The sequence below is a fragment of the Periplaneta americana genome, chromosome 16 (assembly GCF_040183065.1).
Source record: "Periplaneta americana isolate PAMFEO1 chromosome 16, P.americana_PAMFEO1_priV1, whole genome shotgun sequence".
NCBI lineage: Eukaryota > Metazoa > Arthropoda > Insecta > Blattodea > Blattidae > Periplaneta > Periplaneta americana.
The window spans coordinates 184,389,808-184,412,576 of record NC_091132.1 but is presented as its reverse complement, the minus strand read 5'-3'; the positions used below and the strand labels follow the sequence as shown (position 1 = coordinate 184,412,576).

The window sequence follows — 22,769 nt, the reverse complement described above, 5'->3', positions numbered from 1 at the left end:
AAAGATGCTTGCGCACATGAGCGACCTCAAGAAACGTGCTAACCGCAATGACTGTTTACGTATCTCGTACCGAGCACGATGGAGGGATGAGTGTACTGAACACAGGTTGAACAATTGTGGGGGTGCGCCATATGTGTCAGGGTTCAGGGATAACTTTATTGCAGAAAGAATCTCAATAAATAAACAAATTTTGTCCCATGTGATTTATTTGCAGTATCATAGTAGTAGAAATAAATCTATATGTACAAGGAACATATTCTCATAAACACAAATTTTATTTAAAAATATATACAGTAGCCTGCCTAAAGCATGTTACTTATGGAAAATTAATTGAATCTTTCTGGTAAAGCAAATTAATAAACTACAAGATCTTGTAGAAATATAATATTACAAGACAAGTAATTCTTATTTCAACACAGTAAACAGATATTTAATATGATTTGCACATTGCTTAAGTCGAAATGACAAACAATAGGATTAAAAATAACACATTTATTTAATTAACACAATTAGTGAAAATTTCTTCTATTTATTTTGATTTTGGCAGGTGTCATGCTGATTTCTAATTTCTTGGATACTTCAAACATATGTACTCTATTACAAAACAAATTCTTTTATCTCTTCGAACAGTGTAACAACAAGGCCTGCGTATCTTCAGAACTTATTTTCTGGAGGAATGGGCTTTTTTGTTTCTTAATTTCTTTTCGTAATATCCGGATTAACACATTTTAATGCTGCAAACAAGAAAAGAGCTTTCAATTTTGTATCCTTTATGTTAGCTCTCAGTCTTGGTTTCATGTACTTCATTGTAGAGAAGAACTTTTCAGGAAACATACGTATTACCAAACCTGTATAGTACACACAGTGCAAATTTACACAGTCTTGTTTTAAATGATGTTTCCTGTAGATCACGTGCTTCCTGCATGTTATACATTGGGCATTTCCCCATTTCACATTGTTAAAAAGGAATGTCACCCCCCATTCGAGGTTAAAACAGTTCGAAGATTTACGCTTCTTCTTCTTCCATGTACATGTGGTCACAATGAAAGTGACCGGTCTCTTGAGCAGTGAAAATTTTCTAAGTCCCTTTGGGTGAGCACGCAGTTCACTACCGTTAAAATCCGTGCAACACTTTAGTTAACTTCATAATACAAGGCGCTGATTTGGGCTACTTCCACAGCATGTTTTCTTTTGTCCTTTCTTTTATTTTTCACAACTCCTTTTAGTGTAATATAATCAAATAATTTTGCTTATGTTAATATATTCATGTTACAGATAATTAAAAAATTGGTGAACATTTGTGGTTATAGTTCCAGGAAATCAGCATATATTTTGTCATCAGAATTATGGCAGTTCTTCTCGTTTACAATTACTACGTTTAGGCTCTGATGATCATGGATTTAGTTTAGTATAATAATCGTATTCCCTGTAGCACAACTTGCAAATTAATTATTGCCAGTTATTTAACCATCAATATAGTTACTGAATGTTCCTTAGGCAATAGAGTGTAAAGCAGCAGGGATTAATAAAATAATAACACATCATCTTAATATGAAAGCCCCTAATTGTTGTCTTTAGTGTTACTTCCATCTAGCGTCAAAAGTTTCTATAAACACGAAATAAATAATAAAGCGAAAGGTATTCTAAAGATAAAATAAATGACGAAAACCTGTTATATTTTCACTCATACATTAAAAAAAATTAGTAACTCCACGAAGAATTGAACTTGCAATCTCACGAAATCATACCTAACACTCTACCAACTACGCTAACAGTTTTACTGCAGTCAGAATGGCATTGTAACGGGCAATGGTAGTACTCCACTTGAGAACCTTTTGTACAGTACATAATGTTTGTGTTACAATATTCACTGTTTAAACACTCTAAACGATCTGCCTGTTTTAAATCTCGTATATATGAATTATTTTCTCGAAAGAGTTTAGTGGTTAATAGTTGTGTTCTCCATTATTACTACTACAAGAATATATGCAATTTTTTTAACAAAGCCTGCCTGTCCTGAGTGCTCACAGAAATACCCGATTCGAACTTAGCCTCTCAGATCCCGGCCACTTTCATTTTGACAAAGTGTACACCCTTGCTTCGTAGTCTTTCCCTCATCAGATGCACTTGGTATCAATGGAGCATGTGACGGACTACTACAGACTCCTATATGCAACTTGTTCATACAGGCGCCTATTGCCATTCCTGCGTTAGACCAAGATGCTATACTTGTTCTTTTGAAAGATGGGACATGACAGTTAAGCAGCGGAGCTTGGAACTACAGTGCTATGTTGTCAACATGGACTACCAAGCTGACGGTTGATGAAAGTTAGCAATTGTCGTTAAGATGGCTGACGTTAAAACATTCATTGACAATTGACGCGAAGGCAAGAAAACAATACAAAAATCGACAGAGAATCAAAGACGAAACGTACCAATGCTAACATTGTGTGCACAATAAATGTCTCAAAGAGAGATATTAAGGATTCGCCACATGGGAACTGTAAGTTTGGCAACTCAACCGTTGTTCCCATAGCAACAGGCCTACCACGCTATGTGTGGTTCAGTTGTTTTTCCGATCGAAACGCTCCTGCCATGTCCCATCTTTCAGAAAAACAAGTATAGTGCACAACATAATAATTATTATGACATAAATCAGTTCATGTCACAAAAGCTTTAACATAATAAAGAAGTATCTAAAATATTAAATCTAATATCAGAAAATTACCTTGAGATATGTACTATAATACTGAATAAGCTAAACAAGGATATTAAACTGTAATACAGCAACAAGATAAATAAAGTCCCATGTTCATATTTTACTACAAACCCCCTGTTACGGCACTGCAGATCTAAGTGAATATTACATGGAAATCATAAATCTGCTGCACTCCAAATATTCTTAACTGAAATAGACCACATTTCGTGTAATAAAGAAAATCAACATAAATGTAATACACTTGAGCTGAAATTAAGACTTTTTCTAAATGTTTCTGAATTGAATGTATGGGAGGGGGGCACTACGGAGCAGCAATGCAACCTGTTAAGGTCTAATGCGCTAACCCTCAAGCTAGGATCATTCCCAACCCACACTGGCTGACTACACTAAGGTTCGCTGCATACCAGGTGTAGAGCAGGCTACCACACTCACCCCTAGGATAGCCCTTCCGTGAGTCACCAGCCGGCAATTGGGGAATGCTATGGAATGATGTCGAAATGGTAACAGAATGATCTCAATGCCTAATATGGGGAAAAACGGGAGAATCCCGAGAAAAATCCCACCTGCGACCTTCTCCGCTACAAGTGTCACTATGGATTTTTCAATGAAAAAATCCCAGACCTGACTGGGACTCGAACCCAGACCGCCTGTTTGATAGGTCAGAGGTCTGACCACTCAACCACAGCAGTGACTTCTAAATGTCTCAATCTGTATTGAAACCCGAAATTAGAAGGCTCTGTTATACAGTTGGTTTGGTCAGGTGCTGACTTAAGTTCATAAGCAAAATGATCAGAGCTCGAGAAGTGAATCTTCTCAAATAACAATTTACCCCACAAGCAAAACCAAATGTAGTTACATATTATTAAAAAGATTGTATTTTAATAATCAGTCAAGAAACCCAAGAAGTACATCATGCTTCAAACTCTCGGCCACAATCAAGATTTAAATTCTCACAGAGCTAGCCCTACCCTCTTCGAGTTTAATTTACAGTCTATGATGATGCAAATGGATCTGACACCATTTGACCTCATTAATCTTCAACCCTGTACAGGCCCTGTACCGTCTTTTCATCAGCTCGCGTACCTCACCACACATATTACAAGTTGTCAATCTGGAACACTTGTGTGTGATAAGTGATAGAGTATTAGGATCTACGTATCCATTCACTGAGAATGTAGACAAATTCTTTAACCTGCTAATCTTAAGTGATTCACTGAAAACCTCGACAATGGGAATGTCACTTAAATTCGCCATATTAAAGTGAAAAGTCAGAAGATTTGGGGCAGCAGACAACAAAGCATCGGTAGCACGAGTATCTATGCTACTAATCCAGATGCTGAGGCTGCGCAGGTGCGCAAAGGACTCCGTCACTCTGTGGCTCTCTAAAGTAATTGTCTTGATCATAAGCGTCTCCAGACGAGGACAGCTTCTAGGCAAATTTTGCATGTCTAAATAAAACACATCCAGTACCAAAACCTTTAGATTTGGGAAGTACGGTAGATACAGCACATCACATGCACAAAGCTTAAGCTCCTCTAAACCTTGCAGCAGCTCTGCAATATCGTCCCAATATATCTCTACAAAATGCACACTTAAGCTGAGATGACGCAGACCTTGAAAATTATAAGGATGTGACAGGACATGCAATGAATCCGCAAAATTCAATCCGAAGTCTTGCAGATGTAAACAGCTTCTCGACCTATCCAGCAGACATTTATAACCACTTTTTGATATCCCTGTCTTGGACACATCCAAACTTTCCAGATATGGGAAACTTAAAATAAGATCAATGCTCTCGTCTGTGACACCTTTAGATTCACACACATCAAGATGTGTTAATCCAGGAGCAGATTTGAAAAGAACTCTAATTATCTCATTACTGCTCCATTGTGGCACAGTAAAACATTTCAAGTTCTTCAAAGAGGGCAAATGCTGAAGGAGTAAGTGTTTAAATGAATCATAACTTTTCTCACATTTTACACATGCCCTAAAAATTTTGAGCTGGGAGAGTGTTTCAATTTGATCTAAAACAGCATTCACAATAAGTATATGTATACCTAAAATATCAAGTTCTGTCACCTGGGGATGGAGTATTGCATTAACAAAGTGTTGAAGAACGTCCTTGCACGAAGAGGAATGATCAATGCAGTCACTGACCTCATCATAGCGACTGCCCAAATATTCGAGGGCTTCAGAAGTGACACGGTTGGCCATAGAGTAAGGTATCTTATCATGGATGATGCATCTCAAACGTTGGCATGTTGCAAGTGCCTCCGGTAATGATGCTGAGGAAGTGCGGCAAGAGATCATAAGCCGGACACAAATATCTGACAGATACTTGGCAAGGCTGTGGAGCGACAGCTTCTTCAGATGAATGGGTTGGTTGAACAGTGACATTTTACACACAGCTCTGTGCAAAACAGAAAAAAGAAAGTAATTTACTGTTTCGATAGCTCATATTTAACATCAAGTGGGAGCACCCACCAGAGGAAGCTAAGCAATGGATGATGAAGCAGTATAGATCCGTATAGGGAAGCATGTAGACCTGACCATACTATGCATAATACACTAATGGAACAAGCACAAATAATCAGTAAAAAACAAAATAGATATAAACAGGTACATAGATAGTTTTTGTAATGTGACTTCGTTTGTATATCCGTCATTACAGCAGACTGACGTCGCTACCAACAACCCGTGGCTATGCACCAACCTTTCCCCTTCCCCAACCTTTCAAAATCTCCGAACTTAATCACTGTCATCTGATTCAGTAAATCTTTACAATAGCATTACGGAACGCAGAAAGCAAAATGGACCACATTGTGTCAATTTGAATATATGCACAGATGTGCACACATCACCGTTGGCCTCCACTTTTAAAACTTTCGACCCTTACTTTCATGTGAAATTGGCATCGACACTCAACTATCAAAGATTTAGTTTGTGGCAAGCACAAGCCATAAACATTGTACACTTGTTGATAATGCGAACTCTGGCTTGAAGACCTTTACATTTTCCTTTGCTCAATTATTATACCCTTGAGTAGTAGTAGTAGTAGTAGTAGGTTATTTTACGACGCTTTATCAACAGCTTAGGTTATTTAGCGTCTGAATGAGATGAAGGTGATAATGGTGGTGAAATGAGTCCGGGGTCCCAACGCCGAAAATTACCCAGCATTTGCTAATGTTGGGTTGAGGGAAAAACCCCGGAAAAAACCTCAACCAGGTAACTTGCCCCGACCGGGAATCGAACCCGGGCCACCTGGTTTCGCGGCTAGACGCGCTAACCGTTAATCCACAGGTGTGGACTCATACCCTTGACCTCTTCAATTCTGAATGTCCAAATTGTCATTTTCTAGAGCCTGTTTTTAAAGCATCTGTAAAGCCTTGACCTGTGGCGTCATCTATTTTGATGAATTCAGTACAGCTTTCCACATCAGTGGGTATAACTAACATACCTAACAACCAGGGTCATCTGTTTTTGGTGGTTTTTATCAGAAGTGCAATCAAGAATTACAGAATAATATTTGGCAACCCTCACTACACCAATTATATGATTTTTAGTGACCGTACCCAGAAGTTTGACTACTTAATTTCGAATTCTAGGTCCAAGGTAGTATAAATAGGTTTGTTTCTCAGGAATGTGCATTACATGCTCCTTCATAGGACCATCATAAGAAGAAATCTCGTTTAATTTCAAAAACTTTTCATTATTAGGTTCGTAAAGATTGTCATTCGATCCACGTAATGCGGAGTTAGTTTCCGTCAAGTACTATGTATAATAGCAATGATTCTTACATGATATCCTGCCAATGCCTTTTTTCTTTTTGTATTTGATCTTCCGTGTCATGACTTACTGTACAGTTTAATTTCAATCACCGCTCTAACTCCCACCAACTAGTCGGACATGCATGACATATCCTGATTGGAACATTCTTGACTAGCGATCTTAGGGCTCACATGTTTCCGATTCTTACAACCTTCCCCAGTAGAAAGGTTGCTCCAATTAACCTGACTTGCAAGAAAAACTCTACAACAAATTCCTCAGAGCACACGTTCATATTTCCACAAAATATTCACCAAAATAGACGTAAAATAAACACCACAAATTCACATTCCTACATATTTATATTTCAGTTGAACAAATTGCTTTTCCTCTAAGAACACACAGCCAGACATTCACTGCCATCTTTCTTATTTCTGACCTAATAGAGCAAAATGACCCAAATATTTTCCATATCAACTTATGCAAAATAAAGAAGAAGTTGAATATATCATTTAATTTTACCCTACAGGGAATAGCAATTTTACTTATTCATGAATCATCGGGCTAAGAGAAGAACAAGTCTCAACTTTGTTTCAAAACATTTATTAAAAATAAATTCTTACACACGTATTACAAATACATTAGGCCTATATTCAACCTAAAATGATATTCACGACAAAACATTTAATAATAATAATAATAATAATAATAATAATAATGATCAGTAGGAGTAGTAAATCTGTGTGCAAACCCATAGAACCACAAGCCATATGTTTACATGGACCATCAGAAGTGAACGATCATCCAACCAGTACGGTATAACACGTGGTTAACATGTTGATTCAGTAACAGATGTTTTTTTGGAACCGCATTTTACTACCAATTGTAATTCCCCAAATTTATTATGGCACCACTTCGAAACACTGGATGAAATTTCATGACAAAATTTCTTACCCCATTAAGACTTAAACCAGCGATAGTCAAAGACATGATTATACCCTTAGACCAAGAGAGGCAAAGATGCTCGCGCACACGAGCGACCTCACGAAACGTGCTAGCCGCAATGACTGCTTACATATCTCATACAGAGGACGATGGAGGGATGAGTGTACTCAGCAAGGGTTAAAGAATTTTGGGGGTGCGCCATATGTCTCAGGGTTCAGGGATAACTTTATTACAGAAACAATTTCAATAAATAAACAAACTTTGTCCCATGTGATTTATTTGGAGTATCTCAGTAGCAGAAATAAATCTAACTCTATGTGTACAAGGCATTTATTCTCATAAACATATATTTTATTTAAAAAATATACATTAGAGCCTACCTAAAGCATGTTACTTATGGAAAATTAATTGAATCTTTCTGGTAAAGGAAATTAATAAACTTCAAGATGTTGTAGAAATATAATATTGCAAGACTAGTAATTCCTAGAGTGGCGGATAACGTTATTGATTTTAAACCATATAATGAGAGAATCTGCATGCTAAGAATTAAAACCAAATTTTATAATGTGACACTTATATCAGCCCACGCACCAACTGAAGACAAATTAGAGGAAACTAAGGAGATATTTTACAATCAACTAGAGAATGTATTTGGCAGTACTCCCAAACACGACATGAAAATAGTTTTAGGTGCTTTTAATGCCAAGGTTGGCAAAGAAGCCTTTTTAGCTCCAGCATGTGGACAACATAGTTTACATGATGCAACAAACGATAATGGGAAGAAAATGGTAGAATTCGCAATCGGAAGAGATCTAACAGTCGGTGGAACATGGTTTCCACACAAAAACATACATAAAGAGACATGGCGCTCCCCAAATGGCCAAATATCAAACCAGATAGACCATATATTGACGGATAGAAGACACAGTTCAGCTGTAAATGATATAAGAAGCCTGAGAGGAGCAGATATAGGATCAGACCACTATCTAGTTAGAGCAAAGATCAGAGTAAAAATAGTAAAGGCAAACAAACAGGAAAGAAGAGAATGGATTAAATGGGATATAGATAAGATGTCAAAGACTGAGATGGTTGGGACACGTCACAAGGATGGAAACAACAAGGAAAGTGAAGATTGTCTTCAATAACAACCCAGATGGAACCAGATTAAGAGGAAGACCGAGAACAAGATGGTGGAACTGTGTACGAGTGGATGTGAATAGATTAGGAATAAGGAATTGGAGGGAGTTGGCGATGGATAGAGAAGGATGGAAGAGAGCCATAGAGGAGGTTAAGGCCCACCTGGGCTGTAATACCAAATAAGAAGAAGAAGAAGAAGAAGAAGAAGAAGAAGAAGTAATTCCTATTTCAACACAGTAAACAGATAATTAATAAGGTTTGCACATTGCTTAAGTCGAAATGACAAACAATAGGATTAAAAATAACACATTTATTTAATTAACACAATTCGTGAAAATTTTTTCTATTCATTTTGATTTTCGCAGGTGTGATGCTGATTTCTAATTTCTTGGACACTTCAAACATAAGTACTCTATTACAAAAATTCTTTTGTCTCTTCGGACACTGTAACAAGGCCTGTGTATCTTCAGAACTTATTTTCTGGAAGAATGGGCTTTCTTTGTTTCTGAATTTCTTTTCGTAATATCCGGATAGATATATTTTAATGCTGCAAACAGCAAAAGAGCTTTCAATTTTGTATCCTTCATGTTAGCTCTCAGTCTTGGCTTCATGTACTTCATTATACAGAGAAGAACTTTTCACGAACATATGTATTATCAAACCTTTACAGCACAAATAGTGAAAATTTACATAGTGTTGTTTTAAATTATGTTTCCTGCAGATCACGTGCTTCCTGCATATTATACAATGGGCATTTCCCCATTTCACATTCCTAGAAAGGAATGTCATCCGCCAGGTCGATGTTAAAACAGTTCGAATATTTACGCTTCCTCTTCTTCCATGTACACTCTACACTTGGTCAAAATGAAAGTAAACGGTCTCTTGAGCAGTGAAAATTTTCTAAGTCCCTTTGGGTGAGCATGCAGTTTACTATCATTAAAATCTGTGCAACGCTTTAGTTAACTCCATAATACAAGGCACTGATTTGGGCTACCTCCACAGCATGCTTTGAATCTCGGTAGAGAATTATTTGTTTAGTCCTTTCTTTTATTTTTCACAACTCCTTTTAGTGTAATATAATCAAATAATTTTGCTTATGTTAATATATTCACGTTACAGATAATTACAAAATTAGTGAAAATTTGTGGTTATAATTCCAGGAAATCAGCATATATTTTGTCATCAGAATTATGGCTGTTCTTCTCGTTTACAATTACTACGTTTAGGCCCTGATGATCATGGATTTAGATTAGTATAATAATCATATTCCCTGTAACACAACTTGCAAATTAATTATTGCCAATTATTTAACTGTCAACATTGTTATTGAATGTTCCTTAGGCAATAGAGTGTAAAGCAGCAGGGATTAATAAAATATTAACACATCATCTTAATATGAAAGCCCCCAATTTGTGTCTTTAGTGTTACTTCCATCTAGCGTCAAAAGTTTCTATTAACACGAAAAAAATAATAAAGCGAAAAGTATTCTAAGGATAAAAAATGACGAAAACCTGTTATATTTTCACTCATACATTAAAAAAAAAATTAGTAACTCCACGAAGAATTGAACTTGCAAATCTCACGAACTCATACCTAACACTCTACCAACTACGCTACTAGTTTTACTGCAGTCACAATGGCATTGTAACGGGCAATGGTAGTACTCCACTTGAGAACCTTTTATACAGTACATAATGTTTGTGTTACAATATTCACTGTTTAAACACTCTAAACGATCTGCCTGTTTTAAATCTCGTATATATGAATTATTTTCTCGAAAGAGTTTAGTGGTTAATAGTTGTGTTCTCCGTTATAACTACTACAAGAATTTACGCAAGCTTTTGAACAAAGCCTGCCTGTCCCGAGTGCTCACAGAAATACCTGATTCGAACTCTTAGCCTCTCAGATCCCGGCCACTTTCATTTTGACAAAGTGTACACCCTAGATTCGTAGTCTTTCCCTCATCAGGTGCACTTGGTATCAATGTAGCATGTGACGGACTACTACAGACTCCTATATGCAACTTGTTCAAACAGGCGCCTATTGCCTTTCCTGCGTTAGACCAAGATGCTATACTTGTTTTTTTTTCAAGATGGGACATGACACTTAAGCGGCCGAGTTTGGAACTACAGTGCTATGTTGCCAATATGGACTACCACACTGACAACTGATGGAAGTTAGCAACAGTCGTTAAGATGGCTGACGTTAAAACATTCATTGACAATTGATGCGAAGGGAAGAAAACAATACAAAAATCGACAGAGAATCAAAGACAAAACGTACCAATGCTGACATTGTGTGCACAATAAATGTCCCAAAGAGAGATATTAAGGATTCGCCACATGGGAACTGTAAGTTGGGCAACTCAACCGTTGTTACCATAGCAACAGGCCTACTACGCTATGTGACATTCAGTTGTTTTTCTGATCGCAACGCTCCTGTCATGTCCCATCTTTAAAAAAAACAAGTATAGTGCAGAACATAATAATTATTATGACATAAATCACTTCTTGTCACAAAAGCTTTAACATAATAAAGCGGTATCTAAAATATCGTATCTAATATCAGAAAATTACCTTGTGATATGTACTATAATACAGAATAAGCTAAACAAGGATATTAAACTGTAATACAGCAACAAGATAAATAAAGTCCCATGTTCATATTTTACTACAAACCCTCTGTTACAGCACTGCAGATGTAAGTGAATATTACATGAAAATCATAAATCTGCTGCACTCCAAATATTCTTAACTGAAATAGACCACATTTCGTGTAATAAAGAAAATCAACATAAATGTAATACACTTGAGCTGAAATTAAGACTTTTTCTAAATGTTTCTGAATTGAATTTGTGGGAGGGGGGCACTACGGAGCAGCACTGCAACCTGTTAAGGTCTAATGCGCTAACCCTCAAGCTAGGATCATTCCCGACCCACACCGGCTGACTACACTAAGGTTCGCTGCATACCAGGTGTAGAGCAGGCTACCACACTCACCCCTAGGATAGCCCTTCCGTGAGTCACCAGCCGGCAATTGGGGAATGCTATGGAATGATGTCGAAATGGTAACAGAATGATCTCAATGCCTAATATGGGGAAAAACGGGAGAATCCCGAGAAAAATCCCACCTGCGACCTTCTCCGCTACAAGTGTCACTATGGATTTTTCAATGAAAAAATCCCAGACCTGACTGGGACTCGAACCCAGACCGCCTGTTTGATAGGTCAGAGGTCTGACCACTCAACCACAGCAGTGACTTCTAAATGTCTCAATCTGTATTGAAACCCGAAATTAGAAGGCTCTGTTATACAGTTGGTTTGGTCAGGTGCTGACTTAAGTTCATAAGCAAAATGATCAGAGCTCGAGAAGTGAATCTTCTCAAATAACAATTTACCCCACAAGGAAAACCAAATGTAGTTACATATTATTAAAAAGATTGTATTTTAATAATCAGTCAAGAAACCCAAGAAGCACATCATGCTTCAAACTCTCGGCCACAATCAAGATTTAAATTCTCACAGAGCTAGCCCTACCCTCTTCGAGTTTAATTTACAGTCTATGATGATGCAAATGGATCTGACACCATTTGACCTCATTAATCTTCAACCCTGTACAGGCCCTGTACCGTCTTTTCATCAGCTCGCGTACCTCACCACACATATTACAAGTTGTCAATCTGGAACACTTGTGTGTGATAAGTGATAGAGTATTAGGATCTACGTATCCATTCACTGAGAATGTAGACAAATTCTTTAACCTGCTAATCTTAAGTGATTCACTGAAAACCTCGACAATGGGAATGTCACTTAAATTCGCCATATTAAAGTGAAAAGTCAGAAGATTTGGGGCAGCAGACAACAAAGCATCGGTAGCACGAGTATCTATGCTACTAATCCAGATGCTGAGGCTGCGCAGGTGCGCAAAGGACTCCGTCACTCTGTGGCTCTCTAAAGTAATTGTCTTGATCATAAGCGTCTCCAGACGAGGACAGCTTCTAGGCAAATTTTGCATGTCTAAATAAAACACATCCAGTACCAAAACCTTTAGATTTGGGAAGTACGGTAGATACAGCACATCACATGCACAAAGCTTAAGCTCCTCTAAACCTTGCAGCAGCTCTGCAATATCGTCCCAATATATCTCTACAAAATGCACACTTAAGCTGAGACGACGCAGACCTTGAAAATTATGAGGATGTGACAGGACATGCAATGAATCCGCAAAATTCAATCCGAAGTCTTGCAGATGTAAACAGCTTCTCGACCTATCCAGCAGACATTTATAACCACTTTTTGATATCCCTGTCTTGGACACATCCAAACTTTCCAGATATGGGAAACTTAAAATAAGATCAATGCTCTCGTCTGTGACACCTTTAGATTCACACACATCAAGATGTGTTAATCCAGGAGCAGATTTGAAAAGAACTCTAATTATCTCATTACTGCTCCATTGTGGCACAGTAAAACATTTCAAGTTCTTCAAAGAGGGCAAATGCTGAAGGAGTAAGTGTTTAAATGAATCATAACTTTTCTCACATTTTACACATGCCCTAAAAATTTTGAGCTGGGAGAGTGTTTCAATTTGATCTAAAACAGCATTCACAATAAGTATATGTATACCTAAAATATCAAGTTCTGTCACCTGGGGATGGAGTATTGCATTAACAAAGTGTTGAAGAACGTCCTTGCACGAAGAGGAATGATCAATGCAGTCACTGACCTCATCATAGCGACTGCCCAAATATTCGAGGGCTTCAGAAGTGACACGGTTGGCCATAGAGTAAGGTATCTTATCATGGATGATGCATCTCAAACGTTGGCATGTTGCAAGTGCCTCCGGTAATGATGCTGAGGAAGTGCGGCAAGAGATCATAAGCCGGACACAAATATCTGACAGATACTTGGCAAGGCTGTGGAGCGACAGCTTCTTCAGATGAATGGGTTGGTTGAACAGTGACATTTTACACACAGCTCTGTGCAAAACAGAAAAAAGAAAGTAATTTACTGTTTCGATAGCTCATATTTAACATCAAGTGGGAGCACCCACCAGAGGAAGCTAAGCAATGGATGATGAAGCAGTATAGATCCGTATAGGGAAGCATGTAGACCTGACCATACTATGCATAATACACTAATGGAACAAGCACAAATAATCAGTAAAAAACAAAATAGATATAAACAGGTACATAGATAGTTTTTGTAATGTGACTTCGTTTGTATATCCGTCATTACAGCAGACTGACGTCGCTACCAACAACCCGTGGCTATGCACCAACCTTTCCCCTTCCCCAACCTTTCAAAATCTCCGAACTTAATCACTGTCATCTGATTCAGTAAATCTTTACAATAGCATTACGAAAGGAACGCAGAAAGCAAAATGGACCACATTGTGTCAATTTGAATATATGCACAGATGTGCACACATCACCGTTGGCCTCCACTTTTAAAACTTTCGACCCTTACTTTCATGTGAAATTGGCATCGACACTCAACTATCAAAGATTTAGTTTGTGGCAAGCACAAGCCATAAACATTGTACACTTGTTGATAATGCGAACTCTGGCTTGAAGACCTTTACATTTTCCTTTGCTCAATTATTATACCCTTGAGTAGTAGTAGTAGTAGTAGTAGGTTATTTTACGACGCTTTATCAACAGCTTAGGTTATTTAGCGTCTGAATGAGATGAAGGTGATAATGGTGGTGAAATGAGTCCGGGGTCCCAACGCCGAAAATTACCCAGCATTTGCTAATGTTGGGTTGAGGGAAAAACCCCGGAAAAAACCTCAACCAGGTAACTTGCCCCGACCGGGAATCGAACCCGGGCCACCTGGTTTCGCGGCTAGACGCGCTAACCGTTAATCCACAGGTGTGGACTCATACCCTTGACCTCTTCAATTCTGAATGTCCAAATTGTCATTTTCTAGAGCCTGTTTTTAAAGCATCTGTAAAGCCTTGACCTGTGGCGTCATCTATTTTGATGAATTCAGTACAGCTTTCCACATCAGTGGGTATAACTAACATACCTAACAACCAGGGTCATCTGTTTTTGGTGGTTTTTATCAGAAGTGCAATCAAGAATTACAGAATAATATTTGGCAACCCTCACTACACCAATTATATGATTTTTAGTGACCGTACCCAGAAGTTTGACTACTTAATTTCGAATTCTAGGTCCAAGGTAGTATAAATAGGTTTGTTTCTCAGGAATGTGCATTACATGCTCCTTCATAGGACCATCATAAGAAGAAATCTCGTTTAATTTCAAAAACTTTTCATTATTAGGTTCGTAAAGATTGTCATTCGATCCACGTAATGCGGAGTTAGTTTCCGTCAAGTACTATGTATAATAGCAATGATTCTTACATGATATCCTGCCAATGCCTTTTTTCTTTTTGTATTTGATCTTCCGTGTCATGACTTACTGTACAGTTTAATTTCAATCACCGCTCTAACTCCCACCAACTAGTCGGACATGCATGACATATCCTGATTGGAACATTCTTGACTAGCGATCTTAGGGCTCACATGTTTCCGATTCTTACAACCTTCCCCAGTAGAAAGGTTGCTCCAATTAACCTGACTTGCAAGAAAAACTCTACAACAAATTCCTCAGAGCACACGTTCATATTTCCACAAAATATTCACCAAAATAGACGTAAAATAAACACCACAAATTCACATTCCTACATATTTATATTTCAGTTGAACAAATTGCTTTTCCTCTAAGAACACACAGCCAGACATTCACTGCCATCTTTCTTATTTCTGACCTAATAGAGCAAAATGACCCAAATATTTTCCATATCAACTTATGCAAAATAAAGAAGAAGTTGAATATATCATTTAATTTTACCCTACAGGGAATAGCAATTTTACTTATTCATGAATCATCGGGCTAAGAGAAGAACAAGTCTCAACTTTGTTTCAAAACATTTATTAAAAATAAATTCTTACACACGTATTACAAATACATTAGGCCTATATTCAACCTAAAATGATATTCACGACAAAACATTTAATAATAATAATAATAATAATAATAATAATAATAATAATAATAATGATCAGTAGGAGTAGTAAATCTGTGTGCAAACCCATAGAACCACAAGCCATATGTTTACATGGACCATCAGAAGTGAACGATCATCCAACCAGTACGGTATAACACGTGGTTAACATGTTGATTCAGTAACAGATGTTTTTTTGGAACCGCATTTTACTACCAATTGTAATTCCCCAAATTTATTATGGCACCACTTCGAAACACTGGATGAAATTTCATGACAAAATTTCTTACCCCATTAAGACTTAAACCAGCGATAGTCAAAGACATGATTATACCCTTAGACCAGGAGAGGCAAAGATGCTCGCGCACACGAGCGACCTCACGAAACGTGCTAGCCGCAATGACTGCTTACATATCTCATACAGAGGACGATGGAGGGATGAGTGTACTCAGCAAGGGTTAAAGAATTTTGGGGGTGCGCCATATGTCTCAGGGTTCAGGGATAACTTTATTACAGAAACAATTTCAATAAATAAACAAACTTTGTCCCATGTGATTTATTTGGAGTATCTCAGTAGCAGAAATAAATCTAACTCTATGTGTACAAGGCATTTATTCTCATAAACATATATTTTATTTAAAAAATATACATTAGAGCCTACCTAAAGCATGTTACTTATGGAAAATTAATTGAATCTTTCTGGTAAAGGAAATTAATAAACTTCAAGATGTTGTAGAAATATAATATTGCAAGACTAGTAATTCCTAGAGTGGCGGATAACGTTATTGATTTTAAACCATATAATGAGAGAATCTGCATGCTAAGAATTAAAACCAAATTTTATAATGTGACACTTATATCAGCCCACGCACCAACTGAAGACAAATTAGAGGAAACTAAGGAGATATTTTACAATCAACTAGAGAATGTATTTGGCAGTACTCCCAAACACGACATGAAAATAGTTTTAGGTGCTTTTAATGCCAAGGTTGGCAAAGAAGCCTTTTTAGCTCCAGCATGTGGACAACATAGTTTACATGATGCAACAAACGATAATGGGAAGAAAATGGTAGAATTCGCAATCGGAAGAGATCTAACAGTCGGTGGAACATGGTTTCCACACAAAAACATACATAAAGAGACATGGCGCTCCCCAAATGGCCAAATATCAAACCAGATAGACCATATATTGACGGATAGAAGACACAGTTCAGCTGTAAATGATATAAGAAGCCTGAGAGGAGCAGATATAGGATCAGACCACTATCTAGTTAGAGCAAAGATCAGAGTAAAAATAGTAAAGGCAAACAAACAGGAAAGAAGAGAATGGATTAAATGGGATATAGATAAGATGTCAAAGACTGAGATGGTTGGGACACGTCACAAGGATGGAAACAACAAGGAAAGTGAAGATTGTCTTCAATAACAACCCAGATGGAACCAGATTAAGAGGAAGACCGAGAACAAGATGGTGGAACTGTGTACGAGTGGATGTGAATAGATTAGGAATAAGGAATTGGAGGGAGTTGGCGATGGATAGAGAAGGATGGAAGAGAGCCATAGAGGAGGTTAAGGCACACCTGGGCTGTAATACCAAATAAGAAGAAGAAGAAGAAGAAGAAGAAGAAGAAGAAGAAGAAGTAATTCCTATTTCAACACAGTAAACAGATAATTAATAAGGTTTGCACATTGCTTAAGTCGAAATGACAAACAATAGGATTAAAAATAACACATTTATTTAATTAACACAATTCGTGAAAATTTTTTCTATTCATTTTGATTTTCGCAGGTGTGATGCTGATTTCTAATTTCTTGGACACTTCAAACATAAGTACTCTATTACAAAAATTCTTTTGTCTCTTCGGACACTGTAACAAGGCCTGTGTATCTTCAGAACTTATTTTCTGGAAGAATGGGCTTTCTTTGTTTCTGAATTTCTTTTCGTAATATCCGGATAGGTATATTTTAATGCTGCAAACAGCAAAAGAGCTTTCAATTTTGTATCCTTCATGTTAGCTCTCAGTCTTGGCTTCATGTACTTCATTATACAGAGAAGAACTTTTCACGAACATATGTATTATCAAACCTTTACAGCACAAATAGTGAAAATTTACATAGTGTTGTTTTAAATTATGTTTCCTGCAGATCACGTGCTTCCTGCATATTATACAATGGGCATTTCCCCATTTCACATTCCTAGAAAGGAATGTCATCCGCCAGGTCGATGTTAAAACAGTTCGAATATTTACGCTTCCTCTTCTTCCATGTACACTCTACACTTGGTCAAAATGAAAGTAAACGGTCTCTTGAGCAGTGAAAATTTTCTAAGTCCCTTTGGGTGAGCATGCAGTTTACTATCATTAAAATCTGTGCAACGCTTTAGTTAACTCCATAATACAAGGCACTGATTTGGGCTACCTCCACAGCATGCTTTGAATCTCGGTAGAGAATTATTTGTTTAGTCCTTTCTTTTATTTTTCACAACTCCTTTTAGTGTAATATAATCAAATAATTTTGCTTATGTTAATATATTCACGTTACAGATAATTACAAAATTAGTGAAAATTTGTGGTTATAATTCCAGGAAATCAGCATATATTTTGTCATCAGAATTATGGCTGTTCTTCTCGTTTACAATTACTACGTTTAGGCCCTGATGATCATGGATTTAGATTAGTATAATAATCATATTCCCTGTAACACAACTTGCAAATTAATTATTGCCAATTATTTAACTGTCAACATTGTTATTGAATGTTCCTTAGGCAATAGAGTGTAAAGCAGCAGGGATTAATAAAATATTAACACATCATCTTAATATGAAAGCCCCCAATTTGTGTCTTTAGTGTTACTTCCATCTAGCGTCAAAAGTTTCTATTAACACGAAAAAAATAATAAAGCGAAAAGTATTCTAAGGATAAAAAATGACGAAAACCTGTTATATTTTCACTCATACATTAAAAAAAAAAATTAGTAACTCCACGAAGAATTGAACTTGCAAATCTCACGAACTCATACCTAACACTCTACCAACTACGCTACTAGTTTTACTGCAGTCACAATGGCATTGTAACGGGCAATGGTAGTACTCCACTTGAGAACCTTTTATACAGTACATAATGTTTGTGTTACAATATTCACTGTTTAAACACTCTAAACGATCTGCCTGTTTTAAATCTCGTATATATGAATTATTTTCTCGAAAGAGTTTAGTGGTTAATAGTTGTGTTCTCCGTTATAACTACTACAAGAATTTACGCAAGCTTTTGAACAAAGCCTGCCTGTCCCGAGTGCTCACAGAAATACCCGATTCGAACTTAGCCTCTCAGATCCCGGCCACTTTCATTTTGACAAAGTGTACACCCTAGATTCGTAGTCTTTCCCTCATCAGGTGCACTTGGTATCAATGTAGCATGTGACGGACTACTACAGACTCCTACATGCAACTTGTTCAAACAGGCGCCTATTGCCTTTCCTGCGTTAGACCAAGATGCTATACTTGCTTTTTTTTCAAGATGGGACATGACAGTTAAGCGGCCGAGTTTGGAACTACAGTGCTATGTTGTCAACATGGACTACCACACTGACAACTGATGGAAGTTAGCAACAGTCGTTAAGATGGCTGACGTTAAAACATTCATTGACAATTGATGCGAAGGCAAGAAAACAATACAAAAATCGACAGAGAATCAAAGACAAAACGTACCAATGCTGACATTGTGTGCACAATAAATGTCCCAAAGAGAGATATTAAGGATTCGCCACATGGGAACTGTAAGTTGGGCAACTCAACCGTTGTTACCATAGCAACAGGCCTACTACGCTATGTGACATTCAGTTGTTTTTCTGATCGCAACGCTCCTGTCATGTCCCATCTTTAAAAAAAACAAGTATAGTGCAGAACATAATAATTATTATGACATAAATCAGTTCTTGTCACAAAAGCTTTAACATAATAAAGCGGTATCTAAAATATCGTATCTAATATCAGAAAATTACCTTGTGATATGTACTATAATACAGAATAAGCTAAACAAGGATATTAAACTGTAATACAGCAACAAGATAAATAAAGTCCCATGTTCATATTTTACTACAAACCCTCTGTTACAGCACTGCAGATGTAAGTGAATATTACATGAAAATCATAAATCTGCTGCACTCCAAATATTCTTAACTGAAATAGACCACATTTCGTGTAATAAAGAAAATCAACATAAATGTAATACACTTGAGCTGAAATTAAGACTTTTTCTAAATGTTTCTGAATTGAATTTGTGGGAGGGGGGCACTACGGAGCAGCACTGCAACCTGTTAAGGTCTAATGCGCTAACCCTCAAGCTAGGATCATTCCCGACCCACACCGGCTGACTACACTAAGGTTCGCTGCATACCAGGTGTAGAGCAGGCTACCACACTCATCCCTAGGATAGCCCTTTCCGTGAGTCGCCAGCCGGCAATTGGGGAATGCTATGGAATGATGTCGAAATGGTAACAGAATGATCTAAATGCCTAATATGGGAAAAACGGGAGAATCCCGAGAAAAACCCCAACTGCGATCTTGTCCGCTGCAAGTGTCACTACGGATTTTTCAATGAAAAATCTCAGACCTGACTGGGACTCGAACCCAGACCGCCTGCGTGACAGGTCAGAGGTCTGACCACTCAACCACAGCAGTGACTTCTAAATGTCTCAATCTGTATTGAAACCCGAAATTAGAAGGCTCTGTTATACAGTTGGTTTGGACAGGTGCTGACTTAAGTTCATAAGCAAAATGATCAGAGCTCGAGAAGTGAATCTTCTCAAATAACAATTTACCCCACAAGCAAAACCAAATGTAGTTACAAATTATTAAAAAGATTGTATTTTAGTAATCAGTCAAGAAACCCAAGAAGTACATCATGCTTCAAAATCTCAACCACAATCAAGATTTAAATCCTCACAGAGCTAGCTTACACTCTTCGAGTTTAATTTAGAGTCTATGATGATGCAAATGGAACCTACACCATTTGACCTCATTAATCTTCAACCCTTTACAGACCCTGTACTGTCTTTTCATCAGCTCGCGAACCTCACCACACATATTACAAGCTGCCAATCTGGAACACCTGTGTGTGATAAGTGATAAAGTCTTAGGATCTATGTATCCATTCACTGAGAATACAGACAATTTCTCTAACCTGCTAATCTTAAGTGATTCACTGAAAAGCTCGACAATGGAAATGTAACTTGACCCTTCCTTATTAAAGTGAAAAGTCACAAGATTCGGGGTAGCAGACAACAAAGCATCGATAGCACGAGAAGTATCTATATGGCAAACCCAGACGCTGAGGCTGCACAGGTACATGAAGCTCCCTGCCAATGGCCAGCTTTGTAAATAAGTCGCTTTTATCATAAGCTTCTCCAGATGAGGACAGCTAACAGGCAATTCTTGCATTTCTAAACAAAACACATCCACTACCAAAACCTTTAGATTTGGGAAGTACGGTAGATATAGAAAATTGGATGCATTAATTTTAAGCTCCTCTAAACCTTGCAGCAGCTCTGCAATATCGTTCCAATATATCTGAAAAAAATACTTACTTAAGCTGAGACGACGCAGCCCTTGAAAACAATGAGGAAGTGACAGGACATGCGATGAGTCCTCAATATTCAATCCGAAGTCTTGTAGATGTAAGCAGCTTCTCGACCTATCCAACAGATATTTATAACCGCTGTCTGATATCCCTGTCTTGGACACATCCAAAGTTTGCAGATATGGGAAACTTAAAATGATGTCAATGCTCTCGTCTGTGACATCACCAGATTCACTCACATCAAGGTGTGTTAATCCGGGTGCAGATTTGAAAAGAACTCTAATTATCTCATTACTGCTCCATCGTGGCACAGTAAAACATTTCAAGTTCTTCAAAGAGGGCAAATGCTGAAGGAGTAAGTGTTTAAATGAATCATAACTTTTCTCATATTTTACACATGCCCTAAACATTTTGAGCTCGGAGAGTGTGTCAATTTGATCTAAAACAGCATACACAATAAGTATATGTATACCTAAAATATCGAGTTCTGTCACCTGGGGATGGAGTATTGCATTAACAAAGTGTTGAAGAATGTCTTTGCACGAAGAGAAATGATGAATGCAGTCACTGACCTCATCATAGCGACTGCCCAAATATTCGAGGGCTTCAGAAGTGACACGGTTGGCCATAGAGTAAGGTATCTTATCATGGATGATGCATCTCAAACGTTGGCATGTTGCAAGTGCCTCCGGTAATGATGCTGAAGAAGTGCGGCAAGAGATCATAAGCCGGACACAAATATCTGTCAGATACTTGGCAAGGCTGTGGAGCGACAGCTTCTTCAGATGAATGGGTTGGTTGAACAGTGGCATTTTACACACAGCTCTGTGCAAAACAGAAAAAAGAAAGTAATTTACTGTTTCGATAGCTCATATTTAACATCAAGTGGGAGCACCCACCAGAGGAAGCTAAGCAATGGATGATGAAGCAGTATAGATCCGTATAGGGAAGCATGTAGACCTGACCATACTATGCATAATACACTAATGGAACAAGCACAAATAATCAGTAAAAAACAAAATAGATATAAACAGGTACATAGATAGTTTTTGTAATGTGACTTCGTTCGTATATGTGCCATTACAGCAGACTGACGTCGCTACCAACAACCCGTGGCTATGCACCAACCTTTCCCCTTCCCCAACCTTTCAAAATCTCCGAACTTAATCACTGTCATCCGATTCAGTAAATCTTTACTATAGCATTATGAAAGGAACGCAGAAAGCAAAATGGAGCAAATTGTGACAATTTGAATATATGCACAGATTTGCACACATCACCATTGGCCTCCACTTTTAAAACTTTCGACCCTTACTTTCATGTGAAATTGGCATCGACACTCAACCATCAAAGATTTAGATTGTGGCAGGCACAAGGCATAAACACTGCATACTTGTTGATAATGCGATCTCTGGCTGGAACACCTTTACATTTTCATTTGCTCAATTATCATACCCTTGAGTAGTAGTAGGTTATTTTACGACTCTTTATCAACAGCTTAGGTTATTTAGCGTCTGAATGAGATGAAGGTGATAATGCCGGTGAAATGAGTCCGGGGTCCCAACACCGAAAGTTACCCAGCATTTGCTCATATTGGGTTGAGGGAAAATCCCCG

The 22,769-nt window shown here is 37.7% G+C and overlaps 1 protein-coding gene across 10 annotated transcripts in view; it reads right to left on the bottom strand.

Moving 5' to 3' along the window:
* The window catches only part of LOC138692220 (uncharacterized), a 94,614-nt gene that overhangs the window by 31,702 nt on the left and 40,143 nt on the right, over window positions 1-22,769 (bottom strand). For 5 of the 10 annotated variants that reach the window (XM_069815338.1, XM_069815340.1, XM_069815337.1 and 2 more), the window contains 3 exons: window positions 21,162-21,979; window positions 13,291-13,543; window positions 4,877-5,129 (listed from right to left, as the gene is read on the bottom strand). In XM_069815338.1, coding sequence (XP_069671439.1) covers window positions 4,877-4,953 — 77 coding nt within the window. In that variant the 5' untranslated portion in view covers window positions 4,954-5,129; window positions 13,291-13,543; window positions 21,162-21,979. Of the gene's footprint in view, window positions 1-171; window positions 5,130-5,171; window positions 13,544-21,161; window positions 21,980-22,769 lie in introns of those variants that run through there. The other 5 variants (XM_069815336.1, XM_069815349.1, XM_069815343.1 and 2 more) reach the window with 5 other exon arrangements.